Source organism: Micropterus salmoides, unplaced genomic scaffold, assembly GCF_014851395.1.
Source record: "Micropterus salmoides isolate LMB-PRFRI ecotype aquatic unplaced genomic scaffold, ASM1485139v1 Ms_hic_scaffold_23, whole genome shotgun sequence".
Classification (NCBI taxonomy): domain Eukaryota; kingdom Metazoa; phylum Chordata; class Actinopteri; order Centrarchiformes; family Centrarchidae; genus Micropterus; species Micropterus salmoides.
The window spans coordinates 331,188-359,151 of NW_024041484.1; the positions used below are offsets into that span (position 1 = coordinate 331,188).

Here is a 27,964-nt window from a genome sequence, read left to right on the forward strand (position 1 = left end):
AGTTTTGCAGTGATTTCTTTCTCAAATGCCTAGTGTAGAAGGTTTTTTAATCCCTGGAGAGGTAAAAGTATTTTACAGTATATTTATAGGTACAGTATGATACAAGAGAAAAGAGAAAGAAAGAAGAGAGAGTTTTATATAACATTTTTTTCCTTTCTTTTATACCCATTATCTATTTCCGGACCAACTTCAATTTATTTAGGGATCTCTTGAAAGGCATGACCCCCAAATTTAGAACCAATGGACCACACATACACTAAGTCAGCACTTACTGAGGGTTAAAAGAATATGAAAAGGTCCCGTTTTCAAAAAATTATATATCCAAACACAGGATCCTGTAAAATAGGTCAAAGTGCCACCACTGCACCCACAGCCTGCACTTTCCTCTGATCTGGTTATAACACCGATCAAAAAACAAACACAATTAACAAAAAACTGTATGATGATGATGAAAAATTTTAAGTGATGGAACATGATTGAAATGATTAATCGATAAACAAAATAGCAGATTCATTTCCTGTTGACCACTAACCAATTAACTGACAAATGAATTCAGCTGTAGTTCTGGGAAAAGCTGAAAGTGGACCTTGAGTTGGGATTGTTTTGTGAACAATAAACATCATTTTTATGCCAACATGTAGTGCTGTGGATGAAACTTACAGTTGACAGATCCATCTGCATGACAACTGAGCAAACTCCATCTGCTAATAACGACAAAGTGGTGGTTGAAAGCTCCTAAAAAAGCTAGTAGCCTATGTAGATCTGGAGATTGAAATCTTATTAATAACTGATCTAATAATAACTGATGAATTGTGGTATGTGTGCCTGTAATTATTCATTATCAATCAATTAATTACCTGAAATATCATAATTAGGAAGGGAGCTGTTTCTTCATCTCACAAAGGCAGAACAGAAGCAGGCCTTCATCTCAATGCAACAAGTCACCCAAAGACCAGCAGGGTCAGAGGATCCACAGGCTGAGCGGAGAGCAAAACCACATGAAGGCTCCAGCCACTGAAAGGAGAGCTGGTGCCTGCAGAAAGATGCACCTGGCTGAGATAAGAACGTGCCTTTTCAGCACTTTCTGAGTTGGATCATTTTTCTGTTTGTCTGAACACGTGGAGCTGAGAGGCCACAATGCCGAAGATCGCAAATGTTTGGGAAGATGACTCACTCGTTTTGTAAGAAAAGTTCAGTTTTATCCTGCTAGTGGTGCAATATTTTACCCACCTTCTTATAATTGTATCTTTCATATATTTCTATTTATCATAGAGATATTTCATCAAGGCCAAATGCATACAATCTTTCCACACAGAGTTCCTGCAGATGCTGAGAAAAACACCAAATAATCTGTGCAGAGCTCAGCCAATACCCCCTCTTACTACAAAAAAGATCAATTAAATTTTATAGTCACTTAAAATCAGTTAACCCCCAGACATCCCATCACAAAGCCCTAACATACCAGGAGCTGAAACCAGAGAAGAGTCCCCTCAGCCATCTGGTCCTGAGGCTCTCTGCAGTAACAAGTCCCCAACAGCCTCAGGACTCAAGCAGACCAAACCACATTATCAACAAGCAGAAAGAAAAATGACAATGTTATCTGACCCTAAAAAGAGAATTCACACCGGCAAATGACCTGAGCACAATAGAATGTCCTAAACTACACCCAGACTGAGTGAACACAGCCTGGCCATAGAAAAGGGTCGCCACAGACAGAGCTGCTCCCAGTGTGACAGAGGACAGATAGAGGCTCACAGGACAGAGCTGCACTTTCTAACCTCATGCCCTAAACATAAAACCTTAAGAGAAAAACACTTTGCAAACACATGTTTGCAAAGTGTTTTTAATCCAAATTCAGATTCCTATCAAACACACAGAAACTCCCCTATATACTGGGAGAAATTCCAGAATGCCAAATCATTGCAGCAAAATATATCTCCTCATGCCACGAACTGAGGAGAACCAGTGGGAACTCAGACTAGACTGATAAATAAAGTTAATCATTCAACTCTAATATTATCACATTATTATTATTATTGTTTGTTATTCTAGTAATTGTTCCTAGGAAAAAGGTCATTGCTTGTTACCTATTTTCAATGTAAGATATATTTTGTTTTTAGTTTGTTTTATTTATTATTATTGTTTATTTTATTTTTTCTCCCTTTCTTTTTTTAAATGTAATTTTATTGTTTTTTATATATCCGCATACAAATTATTATGTATGTAAATTTTTGCTTTGGCAACATTGTTTACCTAAAGATTAATAAAATAAAGGTAATTGAAATGAAATGAGTACTGAAAATGGAAGAAAAACAAATGTACTATAGCGTAATTTAATGAAAGGGACACTATCTAGCCTTGCTAAATCAGATTACTTTAAAATTTAGCTTAATTAGCTAAATGTGTAGATATTAATTAGCAAATATTTATTTACTTTGTGTAAACATATGAACAAATGACACTGTGGCGTCAGACTATCTTCTGCTGGTCAGTCTCAAAAACATAATAATCAGTAATGAAAAGTAAAGTACAAGGAACAATTCGGCAGACACTGCTGTTTCCAAACGCACTTACTCAACATTAATATCAAAGTTATTTCCGGGTGCATTTTTAAGGACTGAGTGAGATATCTTTACAAGAGACAAGCTTTGGCATACGGAGTCCCTACGTCATCCAAACCCCCTGCTGCGCTTTAGGCTTGAAGTGCAGAGTGAGTGGAGGAAGACGGGCAGCCTGGAGGCAACTTTTCAACTGGAACGGCAGAAAAAGAGCTCTCCGTGCTGTTCGACATGCCTCAAATAACGAGCGAAGGGGCCGACCAAGATTCTCTGCCGACATCGGATCAAAACGGCACCGGTGAAACAGCAGAAACCGGCAAGGAGGTACAGGCCGTGCCGGACCCCAAACAGGAACCGGGCGACAACAACGAGAACAGAGCAGGAATGGACGCGAACAGTGGTCGTGGTACGGCGGTGGAGCGCGGAGACAACCCGTCTCCCGGTCCCGACGCCGACATAGAAACAGCGTTGCCGACCGAAAAAATAGACAACGATAAGGGGGAACCCGGCCGCAAACTCTCTGAACCGGAGAAAAGTCCCGTTCAGGGGAGTCTGGCGAGTAGCATTGATTCCGCGCAAGAGGGCTCCCGGGTGCTGAAACAAGAACAAAGAGAGGGGGAGAACGTGTCCTCCTCACTGCACAAAGACCGCACAAAGACCGCGGTGAAAGCCGAGCACGGCACCAAGAGACGGGCCAGCGTGGAAGTGACCTCGTCGGACGGAGAGCCGCTCAGCCGGATGGATTCAGAAGACAGGTCTGTAGAAGTAACGTTAGTACGCTGTGTGAGGAGGCCGTGTGCGGAACGTTAGTACAAGCAGGAGGTGGTGTGAGGTCACGTCACGATGCAGGTTCCCTGGTTAACAGTTCGCTACCAACCGTTTGCATACAGGTGAAATGATTTCGCCTGCGGGAAACCCAGCAGAATCGGGTTCAGTTCTGGTGAGGTGGAACGTTCGCTGACTGTTCAAGCGAACATTCGGGAAAGTTTGTAATGTTCGTTTCTGGTGAAAATAAAACACATGGGCAAAGTTACCGGAACGTTCCTCTGTAGGTTCGGGAAACGTTCTACTAAGCTAACAAGAACCGGCCCAGAGGCTCGGTATCAGCAGTGATGTGAGTTATGGAGCTCGAACCTCAGCAGCACATGGCTGTCGCTCTCCTTCAGTCACCGCGGTGTATCGCGGTGTGTAACGTTAGTTGGAAGGATAAGTGACTCGACTCGAGTGGACTGTGTCCTGGCTGCTGGATAATTATTGATCAGGTTTAAATGAACTCAGCAGTTATCTGTGTCTAGCACATCTGGTGACCAGCAACAGGTTCTTGATCTACAGATGGAAACTTCAGGATTACTGACCAATTTCAGAGATGATCTCCTCCAGAAACTGCCCGCCCCCAGCAAAACCATTAACGTTAGACGGAGAGCTGTTCAGAGTGTTCAGTGTTCAGTCTTCCAGCCTTGCTCATCGTGTTCTGACAGACTCCAGATTTACGTTAAGTGTACTTTACTGACACACATTTAGGTGCTGGTGTAAAACAGCATAGTGTGACTGATTTGTTTGTGAGGACAAAGAAGACGATGAAATGTATGGTAGATTCTCAAATAGTGGCAGAGGCCTTTACTTCTCAAAGGCAGCAGGCCTTTATTCTGAAGCAGGCTTAGAGACGCCCCCTGCTTGATGATATATTTCATTATGTTTTAATATGTTGGTTGCTGCATAATGCTGTTAATGCCAGCAGTGCAGTATTTTTTAATATATTTTAATTCCAGAATAAGTGATTAAAAATAAAAATTCCTGTAATTTTTCCCATTTGGGTCTACACTCATACATGGCCTATGTGGAATCTGATAGATGTAAATCTGAAATTGTGAGGGAGAACTTTTAGTCCAGTCAACTTCAAATGTTGCTGCTGTCGTGTTGTGGCATGTCAAAAAGCAGAAGCGTCCCTCATCTGTGGTACAGGATGACATTTTAAGGTTTGCCCAAAACTGAAAACCCATTTAAAATATGACTATAACAATGTGAAATCATTTTTCTTTGATTATATTTGTTCAGGGGTGTAATAAATTACAAATGTCTCTTAATTTAGAAATTGTTATTGATGTAGTTTTGGTGACCTCACTCCACCAGCACATTAAAGGCCTGCACATTCAAACACATTGATTTCAAGTTTCAATGTGGCTCATAAGGACTTGTTGGATTCTCTCTCGCTCACTTTAATAGGCAAGTCAAATAAAGTGAGTTATTGGCATTACTACACCTCCTGTGATAAAGGGACTCTGACACCTCTGTGTGTCATGGCAGTATTAGGCCTTCAGCATCATGACCATATATGCAAACAGTGGTGACACTAGTAGACTTTGGTGTAAGGTGACTGCTATGAAAGCACTTAATATGTATGCATTTCATCCAGTTAGAACACCAACAAGTTGTAATAATAACGTAATACTGTAAGAAGATGCGTTAGAGGGAAGTAAGAATGCGAGTACTTTAAAGTTATCAAATGATGCCGAAACCACTTTAACTGTTGTAACTTGGATACCAATTAATGATGTAATGTACCTGTTTGCTAATCTCCAACATTTTAGTTTACCTAAAATAACCTATGCCAGCGTAGTTATTGTTCCTGAACCCAGGACATGGCATCAGCTGTCCTGTCGAGGATATCGGACACTTATTGTAAATGGGGCATTTCAGAGACAATTTTTATTCAGACATGAAGGTTATAAATTCTTGAAAGTGAGCTTCACTGTTTACACACCAAGTCAGTTAACTTCCTTCCTGTTGAACGGCACATAATGCCTCGATGGCCACATCAGCTCCGTCTGATGAAAACCATGCAGCATCTTCAAAGTCTCAAGGCTTTTCTGAGATGGATCCGGTCAACCTGCTAGGAGGCGTACGTGAAAGTATAAAACATGTCCTTTTGCCAGTAGGTGGCGCTATGACTTTGACATAATGTTCCCTTCTTGTAAGGGCTTCACTGTGCTGAATTATGATGATAGATGAGCCGTACTGTCCACTTTGTCATCAGACAGCCACACATTAGTTTAGGCTTTAAAGGAGCCTTTGAACCCGTTGTTACTGTCAAGTGGCTCACAGAGACAAAGTAGAAAATATAATCCGCTGCCTGCTTGAATGCCCACTTGGCTGCTTGTCCACTTTTTGTCATTGTGCTGTTGTGGCAGCTGTAAAACTTCACTGTAAGCTTTTTTTCCCACACAGAGCAGAGTGGCAGCTGGGAGAGAGAGAGTGTGTGTGTGTGTGTGTGTGTGTGTGTGTGTGTTTCACAGGTGATGGTACTCCTGTTGAACTTGTAGAAAAGGCCCCACAGAGCAAGTATGGCCAGTGATCAGAGCAGATGGTCTGCTGGCTACACACACTGTGCAAGCTGTGAAATCTGTGATCACATAAAGAACAGAGTTTACAGGTTTAGACAGAGGACCAGACAGTCATTTCACTAAACTTTGAAAATCTGCTCTTGAGAGTTGAGCAGTAATGAGTTTGTGATTTGTAGATCCTGAGCTAACACAAGCCCTGTGCTTTAACACATACCTTAAACTGCTATCTTTAGATTGCTTAGATTAGAGCTGGATTTATAGTTCACTCAGAAGGTGAATGGGGGTTCTATGTAGGTTTTGAATTACAGGTCAGTGTCTGATTTCACCTTTTGAAAGCATACGTGATCCTTGAATTATATTCCCCACAGGAACTGTTTTTATGTTTTGTTTTTTACGTGAGAGGAAGGCCTGGTGGGCTACAGCACGTGCAGATCTGCAGCTACAATCAGGAAACTCTTTCTTCTTGTCTCATTAGCTGCCATGCTATCACCACGTTTGCTTTGTTTCATTCACCGTGGTGGAGGGGTGGGGGGGTCGTGTTGAGCACAAGGTCTGCAGTGGAGACGACGTTAGAAACCTGAAACGCAGGCGGTCAATGCTGTCCAATCAGAACGTCCACCATATCTGGACCATAACACACTACCGTAAATAAAGTTTAACAAACTCAGTTCACAGAAAAATAATCTACTATTTGGATAATTGATTCGTTTCACTCATTGATCAATCAAACGAAGGCTGGAATCTCTCAGATGTGAGATTGTGCTGCTTCTTTGTCATATTTCATCAGTTTGTCAGACAAAACGAGACATCTGAAGGAGTCACCTTGGGCGCTCTGGGAAGTTGGGGTTGGTATTTGTCTCGATTATTTGAATTTCGTAGATCAAACAATCGAAAAATCATCAGATTCATCAATAATGTAGTTGCAGCTCAATTCATCACTATATCTCGACCAGTGCTGTAAGTTTGAGGACTACACCAATAATGCTGATGATAAATCATTTTGAAAAACAGATATAGCAGCCAGTATAAATGTATGTCAGTGCTCTCTGGTGGATACTTTCTATTCTCAGTAACCTCACACGTCTTCCACTTTTCTTCACTGTAGTTTGTTTTACTGATGCCTCTGCAGTAAGTTAATAGTGGACGATATTTGGGCCTGGCAAACATTTCTGATCATAAAGAACCCAGACACTATTACCAGACTAGTCTGAAATCCAATGTTCCATCACAACTAGGGATGCAACGATTACAGATTTTGTTGGTAGGATTATTGTCAGTTTCACGATTATTACAATTATTATGCATTAATTAATTTCACAACACTAGTAATGTCATTAAATGTTAAAAATGTTGATTTTTAACATTTAATGACATTAACAATTATATTTCTATAATATGTAAGTATTATTAATGTAAGAGGAAGATTGCAGTGTTAACTGAAATTCAGTTAATTGGTAGTGGTGGTAATTGATAGTCCTGAAAGTGTACAAGCTCCTGATGTATGTTAGTGTTTTACATCTGGCAACCTTTTCTCACCACAGACAGGAGGAGGCAACAGGATGTAACATTAAATGTTCAGTGACTGAAGGTCTTGAGAGGACTACGTTCTGTCTTCCATAAAGACCCTTTCAGAAAAGAAGCAATTTGCACTGCGTGGAAGCTGCTCAGCACTGAAGTTCTACTGCTTTGACCGCGGCATGCGGGCGAGCTCGCTGTGCGGTGCACGTTGCTTGACGCAGCAACAAACCAAGCCATTGAAAATAATGGGCCTCATAGCGCAGCGGGGCTGTCGTTGCGGTATGTCTGATAGTTTACACCGGCTTTGTTTGTTTACGTTGCACTGAAAGCTCGACTCTCACCGCTACGGCATCGATTGTAAGTGACACGTTTATATATAATTCCGTACCAACTTGTTACCTTATTCAATATAAACCTTTACTTGGACGTGCAAAGCTGGGTGGTTATCCCGCAGGTGCTGCATCAAGTTTAATGTAGTTATTCGCTCCTTTAGCAGGAGTCTTTTAACGGCAAGTTTTTCAACAGGTGATCCGTCATCTTCAGTAACGCCCTGGTCAGTCTTAGTGTAGCCTACCCGAAATGCTCCCACACTGCCGACTTCAGCCGTCTCTGGTGGAAATAAAGCTTCATAGTTTAGCCAGCCTCTGATAAGTACGACACTTACGCTGGTGCACCGCTACTGTAACTTTGATTTTGTTTTATGCAAGTTGCCACAGTTTTGTTCCATGCAACAGAAACACTTGGAGTAGCGGAGCCTTTACGATTAATTAACCGTGACATTTTAAAGCACGGTTTATAGTGCAATCCGGTAATCGCTGCATCCCTAACACAGGTGAGGTCGTCGTCTTCTGTTTGAATCACCTTTGTTGCGCGCCAATGTTTCTCTGGTGTGTGTAGAATTCCAGGTGATGTGTTTTGTATCAGACAATTCTGCTGCAGGATAGTTAAGACTAAGTCAAATATTTCATCTGATTGATGCCTCTGTGTTTTGTTAAACTATCCAGCAAGACAACATGGAAGACTCAGTGAACTTACAAACATGTCCCTTTGTCCCATAACCTACAAACCCTCCAACTGCTTTTTGTGAAGTAGAAAACAGGAACAGCATTTTAATAAGAGACATCCTGAAAAACAGCCCCAGGCCCACCCTGCTCAACCAAAACCTTCATCTGATCTGTTCTTCCTGCTGTCTGAGACAGTGGATCCTGCTTACACTGAATGTCCTTTCATGTAGGTTCATTTTCTAATGGCTTTCTGTTGTGCCTGTGTGTTCTCCAGTATTGGCAGCACCCTGATGGACATGGAGAGCACGGCGTCCAGCGGTCGCTCCACCCCGGCCATGCTCAACGGTCACGGTGGCGGTGTGGCGGCGGGGAGCGGCTCGGCGCCAGCAGGGGGCAAGTCTCTGAGCTACACGTGCTGCTGGGATCACTGCCAGCTCCTGTTTCTCAGCAGCCCCGACCTGGCTGAACACATCAGAGCCACACATGTGGACGGACAGAGAGGAGGGGTCAGTGTCTCACGGTCAGGTTACTGTGTGAATGTGTGTGTCGCTTTCAAGTTTGTGTTCATGTAGTTGGTTTTATTTAGGAGAGTAAAGGCTTCCACGCTAAGCCAGCTCATTTTTAAAGCAGTATTCACATGGAAAAAGTCCACACCAGGCTGATATGAGTATGGGCTTGTCTTCAGTCCCCTCCTGCTCTCTGTCATCACTGCCACTGAATTCACTGTACCGTCCTTTACATCTTTTCTCTTTCTGTACTGAGACAGATCTTTTCTCATTCCGTCCTGCCTCCAGCCCGTGACTCTGACAGTGTCTTCCTGGTTTGCTAGAAAGCATTGCACTTTGTGGATTTCCATAATTTGTAGCTGTAGTTGCAGCATTAGCTGGCATGTGCCACTGTGTTGTAATCAGCACAGGACAGTTAAAAACAACTTGATCGCAATAACATTTAATATACAGAACTCCCAGATGATGCATTTCTATGGGTGTGGAGACAGAACAGAGACTTTTCATGTGAAAGCAGATAAAGGCTTGTGACCTTTTTTCGGGGTAGAAAAACGGCGCCATCAAGTCGGACACATACCTGCGGGAGCACGGCATTTTAAAAAATCTACTTTTTGCAGCCGGAGAAAAGCAACTGGCCGCCGGACTCTGCGACTGCAGCCGCCTAGCTCCCGCGAGGTTTTAATGTCATGTGACATGGTGATGTTTTGCAGTCACTTAGTTATCAGTGTGTGCTTGATTGTGTGATCCACACAGGTGTTTGTGTGTCTGTGGAAGGGCTGCAAGGTGTACAACACACCGTCCACCAGTCAGAGCTGGCTACAGAGACACATGCTGACCCACAGCGGTGACAAGCCATTCAAGGTAACCACACACACATGCACTCATTTCATCCAATGAATCTCCAGTTCACTATATTCCCATCAGTCAGTCATGACTTCTCCCCTCTGTCTGAGTACCTGCAGTCACTCTGCATCATCCAGCTTCACTGACACTGTAAATCATCATCGTATTCCTGCAGTGTGTGGTGGGAGGCTGCAACGCCACGTTCGCCTCTCAGGGGGGGCTGGCCCGCCACGTGCCCACTCACTTCAGCTCACAGAGTTCATCCAAAATGTCCAATCAGGGCAAAGTGAAGGAGGAGTCTCCGTCTAAGGCCGGCCTCAACAAGAGAAGGAAACTGAAGAACAAACACAGACGCTCCCTCCGTATGTTCACTGATTACTTTACCTCATAAGACTGTATGCTCTTACTTTTAAAACATGGAAATGACATAAGCAGGCTGTCGCATGATATTTCAAATGGGCGAGTGATACAAATTGACTTTCATTCAGACTGGTGTAAAGTTTCCAAACTCTGTGTGTAAAATACACAAATATATATATATATATATATATATATCTCATATTTAAAATATCTTTGTGAGTCTACAAAGGCTCACAAAGATATTTTAAACTATTGTTAAAACATACACACAAATAATATTGAGACAAATAGATCTCCATGCTCAGGAGATAGAGCAGTCGTCCACTGATCCTGTGTGTGTGTGTGTGACGTGTAGCGTAGCACTTTGATTACAGTCCATTTCTCATTTACAGTGAAAGACAAAGTGGTCCCTCAGTTGCATACACATTTAATAACTTTTGATTTCCAGCCCGACCTCATGACTTCTTTGATGCTCAGACCATGGACGCAATCCGCCATCGAGCCATCTGCCTCAACCTGGCAACACATATCGAGAGCCTGGGAAACGGACACAGTGTTGTCTTCCACAGCACGGTGGGCACACACACACACCCACACACACACTTTAGCCAGCGCAGGAAGTGACATGTCGTTCTGTGCAGCAGATTATCTTCTTTGATGCCTGAGTGTTTATGTGTGTTCAGGTAATAGCCAGGAGGAAAGAGGACTCTGGGAAAGTGAAGGTTTTGTTGCACTGGACACCTGAAGACATGTAAGTCCTGCTCTTGTCTCTTCCTCTCATCAGACCCCTCACCCTCTTTTGGCAGTAAAACAAAATAACAGTTCAGATGGGACTGGGTTCAGTTATTAGTTAATAAGTCAGTTCCAAATGAACATGTAAATGCGAGGTAAAAACAGTTGTGAATTATATTATTGGCAGTCAGTACTGTGTTGGATTAGAATCAGATACTGACCAATAATATAATTCACAACTGTTTTTACCTCAATTCTAATTTGATCACACCCGCAGCTAGGGCTGCACGATTAATCTTATCGCAACTGCGATGTTGTCATGTGCGATTACATAAACGCAGAAAGGGTGCGATTTAATGAAACAGAAAAGGTGTCATTATCCAGTCCACACCGTTAGCTGTATCAGAGCCTTTTGTCGTTTAACATGTTCAACTTTTCATAAAACCCATATGTGCTTGTCAGTCAATTTTCGCCAACCAACCAATCACAGCCTGGATGGGGCGGGACATTAAAAAGTCTGACATGCTACAGCAAACTTTCAACTGTTGAACAATGATTATTGGCAAGTTAGATTAGATGATACAAATTACAGAACCATGTAGCCTTTTTTTTGCACAAGCATTTAATGAATAAAAACAAGCAACAGAAATGAAACGGCTGTAACTGGATGTAATATTCAACTAGTGGGAAAATGGTAAACTATTATTTAAAATTGTAATGAATATATTAACAGAATACTATCAACTATTATAGTCTTTATTTAATATCATACTAATACACTCTAGCTCCTCCTCCAGGTTGTAGATGGAGCCTCTGCAGATTTAGCCAGTGTCAGGATGGCAGTGTGCCAATATGTGCTCCTGCTAGCTGCCTCCTCCTGAGAGCAACACGCTCCCTTTGTTCTGTTTATGTCTGTTGTTAGTTATTGTTATAAATATTGTTTATTGTGTTTTACATGCTGCTGACCACCGAAACACAGTATCAAGCATATTATCATATAAGTTCAAGTTACTAAAGTCAATCTCCTGACGCTGGATAGTTTTTTAGTGGCTGCACAACAAACAGCAACGTGCAAATAGATAAATAAATAGCCTTTGATGTATGTTGCTTTGCAACCGTCATGCACTATGTAGTCTACCAGCAGCCTGGTGGGACTACTTTTTGTATTCATAAAGAAATGTCTGTTGACCAAATAAAGTCAAATTGTAGTGGGTCTGTTAACCTACTTTCTTTTTGCCATACTTGGTAACCGTTATAAAAGAAATGGCTCACTTGGCTTCGCATCGGGCTGAACAACGCCCCTTAACTGTGTACTATAATAAGCGTATACCACGGCCTGTCGGGAGCTGTTGCTTAAAAATTCTGCATGAGTTGAGGGTTTTTCCCTGATCAAAAGCAGCTAACAGCACAGTATCCTACACTGTGCACTCTGGAAGTCTCACTGTAATCCTCTTGTAATATTGCTGCACAAGACTCTCCTTTAGTTCCTACCTCTTTCATAACATGTGGATCTTTATTGCCAAGTAGTGTTTTACACATAAGAGGAATGTTCTGTGGTGATAAGGTGCTACACGTAGACAAACATACAGTCAACATAAATAAATGCAGAAATATATAAATATGGAATGCAACGGAAGAGAATATTGTGTACATATAAATATATAAACTGACAACATAAAAATATACAACAACAAAGATCAACAACAAATATGTGCGACGTGCCAGGTCTGTGTACGACACAGATGAAACAGTATTTACATGTGCAGAGACATTTGTATCATTTGCAAGGGGGGGTGTCAGTGGGGGACCCGGGCCTTGTTAATGAAGCTAGTTGCAGACGGGAAGAAACTGTTTTTGTGGCGAGAGGTTTTGGTCCTGATGGACCGCAGCCTCCTGCCAGAGGGGAGAGTCTGAAACAGTTTGTGTCCGGGGTGGGAGGGGTCAGCTGCAATCTTTCCTGCTCGCCTCAAAGTCCTCAGGTTCAGAAGAGAAGGAAGATTGCAGCCAATCACCTTCCCTGCAGAGTGAATGATGCCACCAGATGGTGATGGAGGAGGTGAGGATGGACTCAATGATAGCGGTGTAGAAGTGCACCATCATAGTCTTTGGCAGGCTGAACTTATTCAGCTGCGGCAGGAAGTACATCCTGTGCTGGGCCTTTTTGGTGAGGGAGGTGATGTTCAGTTCCGACTTGAGGTCCTGGGAGAAAGTTTCTTCCCGATGGTACCCAGGAAGTGGAAGGAGTCCACAGTGGTGACTGGGGAGTCACACCATCTCCACTGTCTTCAGAGCGTTGAGCTCCAGACTGTTCTGGCTGCACCAGGTCACCAGATGGTCGATCTCCCACCTGTAGGCGGACTCATCCCCACCAGAGATGAGCCCAATGAGGGTGGTGTCATCCGCAAATTTCAGGAGCTTGACAGACTGGTGACTGGAGGTGCAGCTGTTGGTGTACAGGGAGAAGAGCAGAGGGGAAAGAACGCAGCCTTGAGGGAATCCAGTGCTGATGGTCCTGGAATCAGAGACATGTTTTCCCAGCTTCACGTGCTGCTTCCTGTCCGTCAGCAAGTCTGTGATCCACCTGCAGGTGGAGTCAGGCACGCTCAGCTGGGAGAGCTTGTCCTGCAGCAGGGCCGGGATGATGGTGTTGAAAGCAGAGCTGAAATCCACAAACAGGATCCTGGCGTAGGTTCCTGGGGAGTCCAGGTGCTGGAGGATGTAGTGAAGGGCCAGGGAAGAAGTGGTGGACTGAGGCTGAAGCTGAGCAGAGGAGTCACAGGGGATGGTGTCTGACTCTCAAAGCGGCGGTAGAACTCGTTCAGCTCATTTGCCAGGCAAGAATCGTTTATGGAGTGGAGGACTTTGGGTTTATAGTTTGTGATCTATCTGAACCCCCTCCAGACAGAAGTGGCGTTGTTTGCAGAGAACTGGTTCTTTATTCTCTCTGCGTACAGTCGTTTAGCTTCTCGCCCTGCAACTGGCCCTGTCACCACTCCTAAATGCCTCCTCCTTTTCCAACCTCAGCTTTCTGAGTTTGGCTGTGAACCAGGGTTTGTCATTGTTATAACTCACCCTGGTGCATGTTGGTATACATGTGTCCTCACAGAAGCTGATGTAGGACGTCACAGCCTCTGTAAACTCATCCAGATTGTTGGTAGCCTTCTTGAAAACATCAGTGCAGTCTAATAATGGTAATAATGCTTAGTCGACATTAAATGGTGTGTTAACAGTTACATTACGTCGATACTCTACACATTACCATGTCTCATTTGGCACATTTACACACATTTGTAAGCCTATGGGCTGTTCCATTCTCTAATGGGGGTGTTCGAAAGGCAGTCTGAGGCACACTGACTTTTGGCTTCTGCTGTTTCCAGCCGAACAGCCAGCGGAGCACACAAACTGAAGTATTAGGCTAAGCTATGGCTCATAGTGCCTGTAGTTAATCATCCCATTCAATATCAATCATTCCAAATCTGTTGCTTGTCAAGTATGCTTGCAATGTTACAGTCCTACCACCAGGCATCACTGTGCACGTGTGAATAAAGATAAGCAGCCAGGTATAATGCCTGATTTTCCACAGAATTCTGCTTTAGATGCTTTGGTGTGTACTTTCTACCATCATGGGGCTCACATGTGACAGATGAAGTAAACTGATCCACAGTGCAGATGTTCACTTCAATCCAGTAAGTGAACCTGTTTTCTTTACTGTGTGTCAGACTGCCAGATGTGTGGGTGAATGAGAGTGACAGGCTGCAGCAGAAGACCAAGGTGGTTCATCTGTCCAAGCTGCCCACAGACACGGCTGTACTCCTGGACCCCAACATCTACAGGTGTGTGTGTGTGTGTGTGTGTGCGCGCGCAGGTATTGTTGGATGTTTGTGAGAACATATGTGAACCTTTTTACTCCCACAGGATGTTCTTCTGAACTCCTCCAGAGACACTCCACCGTCACTTCCTGCTTATCCAATCCTGAGGAGGAGATTGTCTCCTTTCCCCCTCATCTCCTCACCTCTCCTCCTCCCCTCCCTCCCAGAGGATGCTGGATTTCTGACTTATTTGTCAGGACTGTCTGAGGCCTCAATTGTCTTCTCCATTAGGTGCTGAGTTTACTGAGATGTTGCTTGTTTTAGGTAACATAACTAGACTGAAACTGACAGAAGTGTAACTGTAGACAGACACATGTAGAGAGAAACTGTCTTTGTACATACTTGAGATTTGTAATATATTTTTATACTTTGAATTTTTTACTGTAGAAAGATGTTTTTCTGCTGAACATTTTAAATAGATGTTTTAAAAAACTGATAATATTGGTCATGTGCATATAGCTGGCATTGCTCTGGTTTGATCTCATTAAACTTTTCCAACCGCCACTCAGTCTGAAGTTTTTTTTTTTGACTACTGGACGTGCTGACGTGCGGCACTAAGTCATTTCCGTTTCCGGTGCTTGTGTCTTGGTAGCGTGTTTTGCTGCTCTCGCTAAATACCAGTTAAATTTGTTAGATTTGTCATTACAGCGGCCAACTGCAATAGTTTTGCCTAAGCACTCACAGTTCTTTCCATCTTTTAGTGACTGATTTAATCTAATAATTGTTTTCAAAAGTTAGTAGCTAACGCTACTTAACTTTAGCTTAGCAGCTAGCGATGGCTTCTCCTTCTCCCTCTCCTACTTTGTACTGCTCGGTGTGTCAGATGTTCAGTTACTCCTCTGCCTCCTTTAGCGGTAATGGTACGTGTAACAAGTGTAGTTTATTTGTAGACATGGAAGCGAGGCTGAGTAATTTAGAAGTCCGGCTCTGCACCTTGGTAGCTACTGTAGCTAGCCAGTCCACGGTAGCTGGTTCCCATAACCAGTAACTTTACTAGCTCAAGGGATTAACGTTATATAAAAACTTTAACCATAATACAAGCTGATACAGTCAGCGATCTCTAAAGTGATGAGATGTAATGTTTGAACTAATTTGAAAAGGCAACAAAGCAAGGTTTCTTATCTGAATTTACATTTGTGAATATGAAATTTGGCCATAATAATCACATTTTCCCAGAAATTTTTCACAATAGGGCAATGCCAAAACAAATGTACTACAGTTTCTGGATAGCCACCACAGAAACTACAATTTACTTCAATATCTTTCCTAAATCTGTATGTAATATAGCTTTTAGCTGGATAGAATTTATGTAATTTTTGTAGTTTAAAGGAAATTTCTTTGATTTTGTTGGTAATTAAGTATTGATTAGGTAGCAGCCATGCCTTCTTCGATACTATATCTACAAATTGATTCCAGTATGAAATCACTGATGGTTCTGTAGTAATCTCTTTGGAACAAAGCTCTTATAGATCTGTTATTGCAGGAATGACTGGAAAAACACATTTTACCTATGAAAGTGTCGGACGGAAATAACAAGGGCAATTGTGCAGTAACCCTTGTTTGAGATTTGAATAGCATACAGACTCCAGAGGGTATTGCAACCAAAAACTTTTGCGTAGTCCCCAGGTGTAACAGGTATAGTGTATTCTGAAAGAAACTCTTCATAATATTAACAGAAGACCATTCCGGTTAAATAACTGAAATACCAACACAATGTTATTAAACCAATATTCCATGAAGAGAGATTTATGTTTATAGGAAATGTCCTTGTTATTCTATATAAGATATTTGTGAGGTGAGAAGTTGTGCTTGTCCATGACCAGAAAGCCTGGCAGACATTTTAACAGGTACCTTATCAATATCATAGTTACAAACTAGCCACAACCTCATGCCACCCAGCTTTGATAATACATGAAGAGGTAAAACATTCCAAATGGAGGTAGGGTTTCTATATAATTGTTTGCCAATTTATGTTAAAGGTATTATTTAAGGCATAAAAATCCAGAAAGTTAAGCCCACTGTTTTCATAGTTCATGAGAACTGTTTTCTTCAAGTAATGTGTTTTATTCTTCCATATAAAACTGAATAGCATTTTGTCAATGTCTTATTAGTTTATCGCTAAGATGCAGAACCAAAGCAGCATATGATAATCGCGAGAGTGCCTCTGCTTTAGTAATTAATACTCTACCGCTTAACGAGATCTCTTAAAAAACATTGGTTAAATTTCTTTTGAGTTTTTTGTATGACGAGTAAAATTTAAGGTCATTCTCCTCTCTTGGTCCTTAGTAATAAATATACCTAAATAAAGTATTTCACTTTTTATTGGAATATTACAAAGAGCTGGACTCTTTTATAGCCATAAGTTCACACTTATGTACATTCAGAAGCCTTAGAAAACAGGAATAATGTGGTGTCATCTGCCAGCTGAGTTATAATTAATTCTCGCCCTATAAGAGTAATACCTTTCACAGCACTGGATTTAATATGGTTGGCCAACAATTGAGCTACTAAAAGGAAGAGGTACGAGGAAGTGGGGCAACCCTGTCTAATGCCTATCAATCCATATATACTAAACAGGAGTAACTTTATTGCAAAGTAGTATTTTACACATGCGAGGAATTTGCTTTGGTGATAAGGTGATAAATTTAAAAATATAAAATATGGAATAAACAAATGCAAGTTATATAAGAATAAAAGAAGTATGTGTAGAGAAAAAACACGAAGACTAAGTTAGCTTCCGATTCGGCAGTTAAGAGAACCTAAGTGAAAGTTAAATTACGTTGCTGAGCGACCGATTCTCCGTTTTTGCACCTCTTACTGCTGTGAAAGCTGTTGTGCATTTTAGGCAAAGCCTTAACGCTGTCTGAAACACTTTTTTAGATTTGAAAAAAAAAGTATTTTGTTTGCAAAGTAGTATTTTACACGTGCGAGGAATTTGCAGCTACTGCAGCGTCGTAGAAAAAACAGCCGTGGGAGTTTTTTCTACTGACTCCCATGGCTGCAGCTCGGGTCCATAGACTGTATATAACGCTACGAAAAAGTACTGTGGAGTCGGAGTTCCTACTCAGAGAAAAAATATGCTGCGTTCCACACCATGACGTCATATTTACCTACCGGAACTCGCAGCCGGGAGTCGTGTCCACGAAGAAGAATGGCCGGGCTGCTGAAAAAGGTACGACTAGAGGTCATGTTTTTGTTTTAGTGAGGGAAAGAAAGACTGTTAATAATGAAGTAGCTGCCAAGTCGATAATGTTTGCACTACATCATCTGACTGTGTACTTGTGTGGTGGGTGTCTAACGGCACAGTTTGTACGCGACGCTGCGGTGTGTTAGCTAACACTACAGCGAGTAAGTTAGCTGGGGTTCACACCACGGGTCACAGCTCTTAACGTTTGGCAGTAGGCAGTACTAAATATTATGCAACGATAACGTGTAAAATACTACTTTAATGCTTGTGTCCGGCTGGTAAATATGATGTCATGGACCCCACCTGCAGCGCCTCTGCTACACACCGTTTACCCAAAGACATGATGACAAGAGGTTTAAAATGGCTAAATGTTTGCAAAGATCACACAACATTGTCTCACTCTATACTGTCTATACTGGAGATACGTGACATTCAGTTTTAATTGTACCCATTTTTCTATCTATTTTTGAACATCTTCCTAATCCTTCCTAGTCCCGCCCATGTTTGACTGGGTCTACATTAAGGTGACACAGACTGACCCCGTGGACCTCAGGCTTTGGTCAAACGTTGATGGCTAATCATTGTTTTTGCAGCAGTGAATGTTATGAGGTACTTTAAAAAGAGGTGCTGATCAGGGTGCACTTTGAAGTTGATAAATGAAGAAGTAAGCATCTCTCTGATATTCTCTTCCAGACAACCGGCCTGGTCGGTCTGGCAGTGTCCCACAACCCACATGAGGTGAGCAGTAGACGATGAACAGCACACAGAAGTCCACTTATTAGTGGGAAACCTTGATCACATGTGGGAATACGTGCAGTTCATTAATCCAACAAAATAAGTTTATCATGGCTCATCAACATGTACTCCAACTGTCAGAGCTAAACAAGAGATCTGTACCTTCCACCAGCTAATCTGCTCTGGCCTTCTCTCAGCGTCTTAGGATTTTGTACTCAAAGATCTTGGCATCCGTGCAGACCATGCCACAGGACGCAGCCTACAGGAAGTACACAGAGCAGCTGGTCAACGAGAGGTTCAACCACGTCAAGACGGTAATGTCTGATGCACACTAGAGGATTTTCAGATCTCTAGTAATAATCAGCTTGGTTTATACTGTTTTTGTCTCATGATTAACAAAGCAATGAATGAAGAAGGGAGGGAACAGATGAAGGCTGGGTCAGGTCTGATTTATTAATTGTGTGTGGGTTTTATGTTCAAAGTGTCTATATGTCACTGCACTGTAAGCAGAGTAGCTCATCCCTGTCAGGATCCTGTAGGACTGTTGGCCTTTCCAATGATCTGATTGGTCTGTTGGCTTTGCAGAACATTAACAGTGCAGCATTAAAAATTAATATGATGAAAGTTTGTTTGTCTTCATAAGGAGCCTGATGTTGAGAAGCTGGAGAAGAAGATAAACTGTGGGCAGATTGAAGAAGTCATTTTCCAGGTGGGTCATTGGTGCTTCACATAATAACATACTTAGTCTGGGTCAGCTGACAAACCTTAACCCTATTCAGAGGAGTCTTGACCAATCACGATCATCTGATCGCATCGTTTGTCAGTCCTATTAAGATTATTTTAAACGTCTGAGCCATCAGCATCACCTGTGAGTGCCGTTCAGCTGTGTCAGATGGCAGTTACAAATTCAATGTCACTATATAACCTGTTATATTGTGCCTACCTGGAGTTTACTTGCCTCCAGCTCTAAGGGTAGACTTTCCAGTCTTTGGTGCCCATGTGTCCTCTTTATTTTTATCAGACCGGCTCTTTTGCTGGAAATCCGTTTCAGTGTGGAAATTGATGCTCTTGAAGGAGGAAGCTGCACAGTAACCGGACGATCAGGCAATCTGCTGATCAGCTGTCTGTCGGTGTCTTTGATTGTCATGCTGAAGACATGTTTAATGGTGTCACTTCTGAACTGTGTACACTTCATGTTGATGACCCTTCAATTGATGCCTTGGAACAACCATCTTTAGCACTTTATTGAATATGTCACGTTTGCCCGGAACTCAACTATTATTATGTTAATGTTTTCACAAGTCAGCTGATTAGAAAGTGTTACAAGTTCATTTGTTCCTTCGGACAAATTAATGACTGACTGAAGCAACATAATGTTGATCTGACTATTCCTAACTAAAAGTTACTTTGTGTGCAGGCGGAGTGTGAGCTGGCTCTGTCCAGGAAGATGTCGGAGTGGAAGCCATGGGAGCCGTTGATGGAGGAGCCTCCTCCCAACCAGTGGAAATGGCCTGTCTGAATGCACCTGTGTATGCTGTCTGTTCCTTACCTCTGCTTCTAATGAAATGCAAATAAAAGTCCTGCAAATATTGCCCTATAGAGTCATTGCTGAACATTACATGAGTCTGCAGAGAGCTGAATCCAAATTACTGGACTTAGATCTGAAGAGCAGGACTTTTTTCTTCAAACACTGTGGAAAGACGACCCATGTTTACTGCTGGGAGGATCTCCATGTCCTTCAGATGAACAGCCAGTGATTTGGATTGAGCTTTCCACCTGGGTAATTGAGCTGTTCCAGACATGTCAAGAGTTCTTTAATAAGATATTCAGCTTCGCTCTCTCAACATAAGTTCAGGTAAAAGCAAACGTTTTCTCTCAGTGAAGAGTGCCAGGGTTGGTGTTAGAAGTAAAAACCTTTATTATCAATGTTGACAGGTATCCCTCCACAGCAGTCCCTTGATTCAGTCACAGTTGGAAGAATAAGAAAGATCAGTTTAACTTTTTAGATGGAATACAGCTGCTACAGTCACTAATAATAACGGAGGCCTTTATAACCTGTGGCCTCTAACATGCTGTAAGCAGACAGGTCCGTCCTCCTCAGGCTCTGATGTCCTGTGAGCCGCTTGTAGCTCGCTGTAACAGCTGGACCATGATGGGATAGATGGGAGCAAACTCCTTCCCCTGCCGAGCCCTGACTGACTGCACATAGGCCTCCAGAGCACCCCTTAGAGGAGAACACAGGGAACAGTTCAGTTCCACCACAGGTTTACATGGTGTCATGTGGTTATATTATACGTGCATCTGTTTTCAGAGGGCAGCTTGCTTTGACATGGGAGTGACTGTGGCTCGGGGACTTCCACTTAACAGTGCATGTTGAAGGATCTCAGGCTACATGAATGTATATACCCTAACCCTCTGTGTGAATGTGATGTAGTGTAAAAGTACAAGTACAGACCATTTAGCATCTATGTTTCAGAGCGGACAGAGGGAAAAGTGCACTGTATGTGTGGAAGAGCTCAGGTTTACTATAAAGTGAACAAGCATTTAAAAACTTTCAGTTATATATAATTAATAATCAAATCCACTGTGTCTTAGGTATTTTATTCACTATAAACACTACTGTTTATACTGTTCTCTATTTTTACAACTGGTCTACACCAGTTGTAAAAATAGTTGCTCACCCACTGTTCTTGTATTTCTGGAGACTACAGCTGTTAAATGTAACAGATAAAAAACTAGAAGATGTCCTGTGCAGCCAGAAAATGAAACCTCACTAAAATATGTAGTCACTTTCCATGATTGCAGGTAAACGCTGTGTGTATTACCTCACAGCAAAAGCTGGACTATGACTACAAATAAAATCAACTAATAGTGCACTGTAGTGAACTGTCACTATACAGCAGCTTCAAGTCCACTGGTTTCCTTCCTTCCAGCCACCATCTGGTCTCAGTTCATCTCACTCCTCTGACAATCTAAAAACTACTCAGAAAAACAGTTTTTAGTCAGCTGGCAAGAAAAGAGACACAGCTCTCACCACCATTCACCAGGACAGGATGATGATTCACCACAGTGTTCATCATGTCAGAGTTCTCTGAGCTAATGTGACGGGTCTTGGCTGATGGGACGGAATGGTCTCTTTGACTATGTGATGTGGATTTCCTACATGCAGGTCTGGTAGGAGGAGCAGGTCAGTAACAACAGGAACAAGAAAACATGGCTACCTGAGGAGAGTGAGCCGGTCTCTCTCAGAGGGATGATCGTCCAGCCACTGGGAGTACCGGGAAATGGACCACTCTGCTCTCTGAGGGGGAGAAGGCTCTTTTAGATTGCGGGCAGAGAGGGAGGGGTTGAAACACTGCAGTCAGTGTAGCCCCCGGATTTATCTAGAAACCTCAAATCACGATACTGATGGAATAAGAGAGTGTGTGTACAGGCCTGGTGAGGGGACTTCAGCTCAGACGGCGCTCTGGTTAGGAGGAAGTGCAGCAGGGTGCTGTAGGGGATCAGGTCTCCCACAGCTGGACTGCTGGCTATCAGCTCGCTGTTCTGAAACAGCAGCGGCCTGGAACACAACACACACAGTACAGTGGAATATACTGGAGGACAAATGATTGTAATGAGTGATGGTTTCACGATACATGAGCATACAGACCTGAAGGAGCGCAACATTCTGTAAGGTTTCCCCAAATCAGACACTCTCCTGCACAGAGGAGCCACCGCCATCTCCATCTGACACACGAACAAACATGAACACACCAGTCCGGTGAATGACAGTGGCGTTTTTGAAGAATCCGTGAAACATTGTTGACACAAAGGAAAAACCTAGAATCGTCCAGCTCACCTGTGCAAAGTCAGCAGCCAGCCTCATCTTGCCGCCCTCTCCCAGCGGGCGCAGCAGGCTGGCGTGGCGAATGAACAGCTCGATGGCCCTCTGAGCAATGGACTCTGTGTTCTCGTAGATGAAGTCCACACACTGGAAGTGTCTGAAGTAGTCTGCCATCACTCTGGAGATGAAGCCCTGCAGCTCCTTCATGTAGAGGGAGCACGGAACATCTGGCTTATCAGGGCTGGACAGAGGCCTGCAACACACACACACACACACACACACGCGCGCGCGCGCTTCCATTAAAATATCACCATCTTTTCTCCCAAAAGATGCTACTGGTTGCAGACTACATCACGCTACACCTGTAGGCTCTTTTAGTCTGAAGAACCAGGATGAGCCCATCCACAGCCTCCAATATTAAATCACACAAAATGAATCGGTGTTTTGGTTTTGTTTCTATACTCTTCATTGGCCTCACTAATGGTGAGTAACAACACTGCAATCAAATTATCTACACTATAATGAAAGACAATGATCGCACAGAGAGATGAACTAAAACAAGGCCAATTTAGAACAAAGAACAGGAAGTAGAGATACACTGGAGGTGTAGGAGTAATCATCTTCCTGCAGACACTCAGCTTAATTTGCACTGATCTGTCTAAAGTTTACTGGATCTGACAACTATAGATTGATCATCTCAGTTTATATTAGCTTACTGCTTATGGATATGTCCATTTGGGTGTAAATGTCAAGAAATCCCATGGTTGTCTGAGGTCATTCAGAAATAATGACTCTGTTATCCTGTTCATCCACCAGAGAGCACTGACAGGTTGATTCTCCAAATGGAAAATTCAACAAAAAACCACAGGGATCTGGATGAAGCTTGGTTATATGTTTTGTCATGAAGAAGGCCCAGGTTGACACTGTACTGCATTGAAAAGCCTGTGTGCATACTAACTTCCACACCACTTGCTCAGGCTATGAAGACTGACAATTACACCTTAAGGTGGATGGCCAGTAACTAACTACCTTTCTTGAAAAGTTTACAAACTTTCACAGTCACAGCTTTTGTCAGATTTATTTTGTCTGTTTAACATTGTTTAATATGGTTGTCTGAACTGATTTTTTCGTGTTTTCATTTTCGATATCAGCCTCAGAAATACAGAATTGGCGGTCTTTGTGAAAAGGACTTTGAGGTTTGTGTTGACCAGTCAGCAGAGTTCCTGAGCAGTGGAAACACAGCTCCTGAGGTCCTGAAATGGTTCCCGTGTCCCTGCAAACAGGCCATATGTTGCTTACCCTGAAAAGTCTTCTTGGTGTAGTGTTATGATGATGGCCTCTATGGAGTCACTCACGGACTGCAGGAGAGGCTGCACTGCACTGCTCATCAGGGCCTGCACTCCCTGAAGCAGAGAAGAAGAAACACACCGATGTAACCCACTGTGAGGAGCGTGCAGGGTCCACACCTGTCAGCAGCTACCGTGCATCCACCAAGATCAAACCACACAAACTTTACTGCTCATTACCTGTGTCTTAGGGGCTCTCTGTTGCCATAGAAACGTGTGGAGTTATGTGAATAGTAGGTAAATACTGTGATGTATGCTGTGTGGATGTGTGTGGGTATATTCTCTGATCCACCCGTCTGTGTCTGACAGCTCCCAGCTATGTTAATTTAGACAACTTTTGGATCAGAGATCAGGCACATTTCCCTCAGGATTTATGAGTTTCTAAAAGATGCATGCACTCCAGCACAGAGCAGTTTTATTTTTGTCAATAAAAACAACTAAATATTTACTGCAAACCTTTTTCCTAGGATGAATGCAAAATCTAAAAAGCAGAGCCCGACTGATTTATTGTTGTGCAGATATTATGCTGATATGAGATAATTGCAGATAAATTGGTATCGGCATTTATAAAAGTGATTGATGACAATTAAAAAAGAAACAGAGGGACAGATCTTTCACTCATGTCACGAGTGTTGCATAGTTTGCCCACCAGAGGGTGCGCTGCAGCTCCTCTGTTAATAACACTGCTGCACCACAGAACAAAACAATCAGCTGACCGCAGTAGGAAGGTCAGAGTTGGTCCTTCATCACGTGAAATACATGACTTAAATAAATGTGTAACGGTAGTATGAAATCTCTCTTCGTTGTAGACAGTCATGTAGTATTAGATGCATTCATTTTATAGTTATAGTTTTATAGTATAGTAGTTATTTCATAGTTTGTCATAATGTAATAAAATAATTGTAATGACATGAGTATATGGTATTATTGTTATAATTGGTACACTAGATGTAGTATATTAGTATCTTTTATTTATAGTTTCGGTTTAGCAGGCCCACAAAATAAGCTACAAACACCATTTCCTTTAATGTTCATTAGTAGTAGTTCTCTATAGTTTATAACTGATCTTTAAATCTTTTTTGTAGTTTTGACTCTAATTTAATTTAATTTAGACTTTATATATTTTGTTGTACTTTTGTTTAATATTCTGTGATGTTATCTTGGTGAGGTCTCATAACAACAAATGTAATAATCTTTATGTTCTGGGTTTCTGAAAAGAAGGGGAAAAAAGAATACCGGCCGATATATCGGCATATCAGATTTTTAAATCCTCAAATATCGAAATCTGTATCGGTCTTAACAATCCCACATCAGTCGGGCTCTACTAAAAAGTAACTTCTTGAAACAAGAACTATGACCTCATGTATTTTCATCAAAGAATAAAAGCTAAATGATTATGTGAAAGGTGGACAAATTAACTCATTAATATCTTAATGCTCCGGACTGGTCAAACATTCTCCACCACACAGACTACCTCCTCTGAGCTACTGCTGCATTAATAAGCAGCTTCCGGCATTCAAGGAACACTGTGTCTCTGCCTGTAGCTTTACTAGAACTCATTTATGGACTGAATACATCTACAGTCATCCTCACAAATAAACAAGAACAGCACTTACCCAGGTAGAACTAGGCGAATTTTTGTGTTATATTTTGTGACTAAAATAAAGAGCAGTGAGATACGGGTAGCTGAACCACAGAGAGTGGCGGTCACTCAGTGATGTGGACGCTGTGTGTGTGAACCATTACAGTCTGCTGCAGGCTAACACTGCATGTTTGCTAACCTCAAAGAGAACAGCAGACATTTAATTCTTTTTCTTCTGTTTACCTGGCAGTCTGAACAACCCAGACACTTGAACAAAGACTGCAGCTGGAAAGGACTAGTTAAACATGTAATCATCAAGTATACTTTCCTATATTGATACTATTCTATTATTTTATATTTTCATAAAAATAATGCATGTATCTTTTTCTCCTCATACATACGAGCAAGGAGATTTGTCATATTCAGCGAGGGAATGCAGTCTCAGCTTTGGACAGGGGCTAAACATCATCTTTGTGATGCACCAGCTGACATATTGTGTCATCCAGATGGTTTGAAGGCTCTTTGAGGAGTCTGGGGAAACCGTCAGAACCGCCGCCGTTTTTTTAAAAACATTTTTTTAAATAACCATTATTTTATTTTTCAGAAAGATTAATGCTTTGCGCTGACTGTAATGGGAGTACATAAGAGGCATTAACCAGAGCTAAATATACAATATAACACAAAAATGATTAGACTAAATTTAACAGAAATCAAATGACTAAATTGTGACTAAAATCAACAAACAGATATACACTAAATAAAAAGCAGGGGCCTAAATTAGCACTGGAGAGGAAACAAATTATGCACTGATCTTAAAAAAAAATTAAAAAAATAAATAATATGGAAGGAGAGTGTTCCCTGTGATTATGTTGCAGCAGTTAAAAGACAAAGTCATCACACTATCCTCACAGGAGAAGGTGTGGTTTCTACTGATATACTTCAAAGCAGCATTGTAAATACACAAGCAGAAGAACAAAAGCAGAGGATGTGTGTTAAATGAATAAAAATATAAATAATACCTCCATAGAAGAAGAGAGGGCCTCTGCAGCAGCTGGTGGACACGAGCCCAATCCTGAAATAATCTGCAAATACAAAACACAGGTTACATTTGTACAGCACCTACATCAAATTGCATAAAGACATTTAAGAGCGCGATGTACAGAACTCACAGATGCGTATGGGAAGGCTGTTCAACAGTTTTGGTCTGTTGCCAAAGAATACTCTATCTGGGAGAGTCTCATGTTATTCAAGACAGATGGGTCAAGGTTATTTTTCTTTGGGAGAAGTCTGACTTGTGCTTTTTCACATCCACCCCTTCCTATTTCACAACCTGTCTTTCCTGTCCCTCCACCGCTCCCCCTGCCTGGAATACATTCTCACTCTGGTTTCACATAGTCAAATTTCAGGGCTCGAGGTTAAATATTTCATGCTGGAGTAATCTGTTTTTTTATGCTATTAATCAGCCGGGTGTGCTGTTGTGTACCATACATGTTTAATGGAGAGAACACACAAACAGACCCCAGTCAATTCGGATTAGCAGACACACCTCCTCCACTCTATTGCTCAACACCGGAGCCCCTCAGGGCTGTGTGCTCCGCCCCCTCCTGTTCATGCTGTACACCCACGACTGCATCCCCCGACATGGAGAGAACTCTGTTTGCAGATGACACCACCATCATCAGTCGGATTTCAAACAACGATGAGACACTGGGAGGAAATTGACAAACTTGTAGAGTGGTGCTCAGAGAACAAACTACTGCTCAACGTCAGCAAAACTAAGGAGCTGATCATTAATTTTAGGGAGAAGGAGATAAAGATACACACTCCTGCCTACACCAGTGGTGCTGAGTTGGAGCAGCTGAATAGTTTCAGGTTCCTGGGAATCAGCATCACAGAGAACCTGACATGGTCGTCTCACATCTCCATGCTGGTGAAGAAAGCTCAGAAACGAAGAAGGCCAAATTCCCACGCCAAGTTCTTGTTAGCTTTTACAGAGGAGCAATAGAAAGCATCCTGACTGGAAACATCACAAACTGGCATGGGATGTGCACGGCCCAGGACCGGAGGGCTCTGCAGCGGGTGATTAAAACTGCTCAGAAGATCATTGGTACCCATCTCCCGAGCATCAGTGATATCGGTGAGGTGCCTACGCAGAGCCCAAAGGATACTAAAGCCACAGCCTGTTCACCCTGCTGCCTTCTGGGAAGAGTTTCTGCTGCCACACCACCAGACTGCAGAGCAGCTTTTTCCCCCAAGCTATCTGACTCTAATTCACCCTCAGCACTGCTCCAGTGATGATAGTTTATTTCTGTTACCATTTTTCATAATTGATTCTTTATTAATGTTTACTGTCTGCTGAAGAAGAAGGACTCAATTTCACTCTATAACTTGTTATATTGTGACAATAAACTTACCTACCTACCTAGTTGCCATTTGCGGTCCTATTAGCTGACTCTTATAGTGTTCTGATAACATTGTCTCATCCCTTAAATAATGAAATTAATATGTGATCTTTGCGACATGCTAAAGGGTTGTCAGTGTGAGCACATTTTCATGC

At 42.2% G+C, this 27,964-nt stretch overlaps 3 protein-coding genes across 4 annotated transcripts in view; 2 read left to right on the forward strand and 1 right to left on the reverse strand.

The window, feature by feature from the left end:
• Positions 1-2,703: 2,703 nt before the first annotated feature.
• On the forward strand, positions 2,704-15,235 carry LOC119917981 (zinc finger protein AEBP2-like). The gene is made up of 8 exons (XM_038738459.1): positions 2,704-3,313; positions 8,696-8,927; positions 9,681-9,788; positions 9,946-10,132; positions 10,579-10,703; positions 10,814-10,881; positions 14,582-14,695; positions 14,778-15,235. The coding sequence occupies exons 1-8, from the start codon at positions 2,790-2,792 to the stop codon at positions 14,788-14,790; spliced, it is 1,371 nt and encodes a 456-aa protein (XP_038594387.1). The 5' UTR covers positions 2,704-2,789; the 3' UTR covers positions 14,791-15,235.
• Positions 15,236-17,766: 2,531 nt separating this feature from the next.
• ndufa5 (NADH:ubiquinone oxidoreductase subunit A5) lies at positions 17,767-20,245 on the forward strand. 2 transcript variants are annotated; one of them, XM_038738461.1, is made up of 5 exons: positions 17,767-17,903; positions 18,612-18,656; positions 18,851-18,967; positions 19,297-19,362; positions 20,071-20,245. In XM_038738461.1, the coding sequence occupies exons 1-5, from the start codon at positions 17,826-17,828 to the stop codon at positions 20,170-20,172; spliced, it is 408 nt and encodes a 135-aa protein (XP_038594389.1). In that variant the 5' UTR covers positions 17,767-17,825; the 3' UTR covers positions 20,173-20,245. The 2 variants fall into 2 exon arrangements, with proteins under 2 accessions (XP_038594389.1, XP_038594390.1); XM_038738462.1 differs by lacking the exon at positions 17,767-17,903 and adding an exon at positions 18,435-18,527.
• A 302-nt stretch (positions 20,246-20,547) lies between these two features.
• The window catches only part of cog5 (component of oligomeric golgi complex 5), a 39,637-nt gene continuing 32,220 nt past the window's right edge, over positions 20,548-27,964 (reverse strand). The window contains exons 9-15 of the mRNA XM_038738460.1: positions 26,427-26,489; positions 23,779-23,882; positions 22,495-22,732; positions 22,306-22,382; positions 22,089-22,215; positions 21,875-21,954; positions 20,548-20,877 (exon numbers count right to left, since the gene is read on the reverse strand). Coding sequence (XP_038594388.1) covers positions 20,751-20,877; positions 21,875-21,954; positions 22,089-22,215; positions 22,306-22,382; positions 22,495-22,732; positions 23,779-23,882; positions 26,427-26,489 — 816 coding nt within the window. The 3' untranslated portion in view covers positions 20,548-20,750. The remainder of the gene's footprint in view (positions 20,878-21,874; positions 21,955-22,088; positions 22,216-22,305; positions 22,383-22,494; positions 22,733-23,778; positions 23,883-26,426; positions 26,490-27,964) is intronic.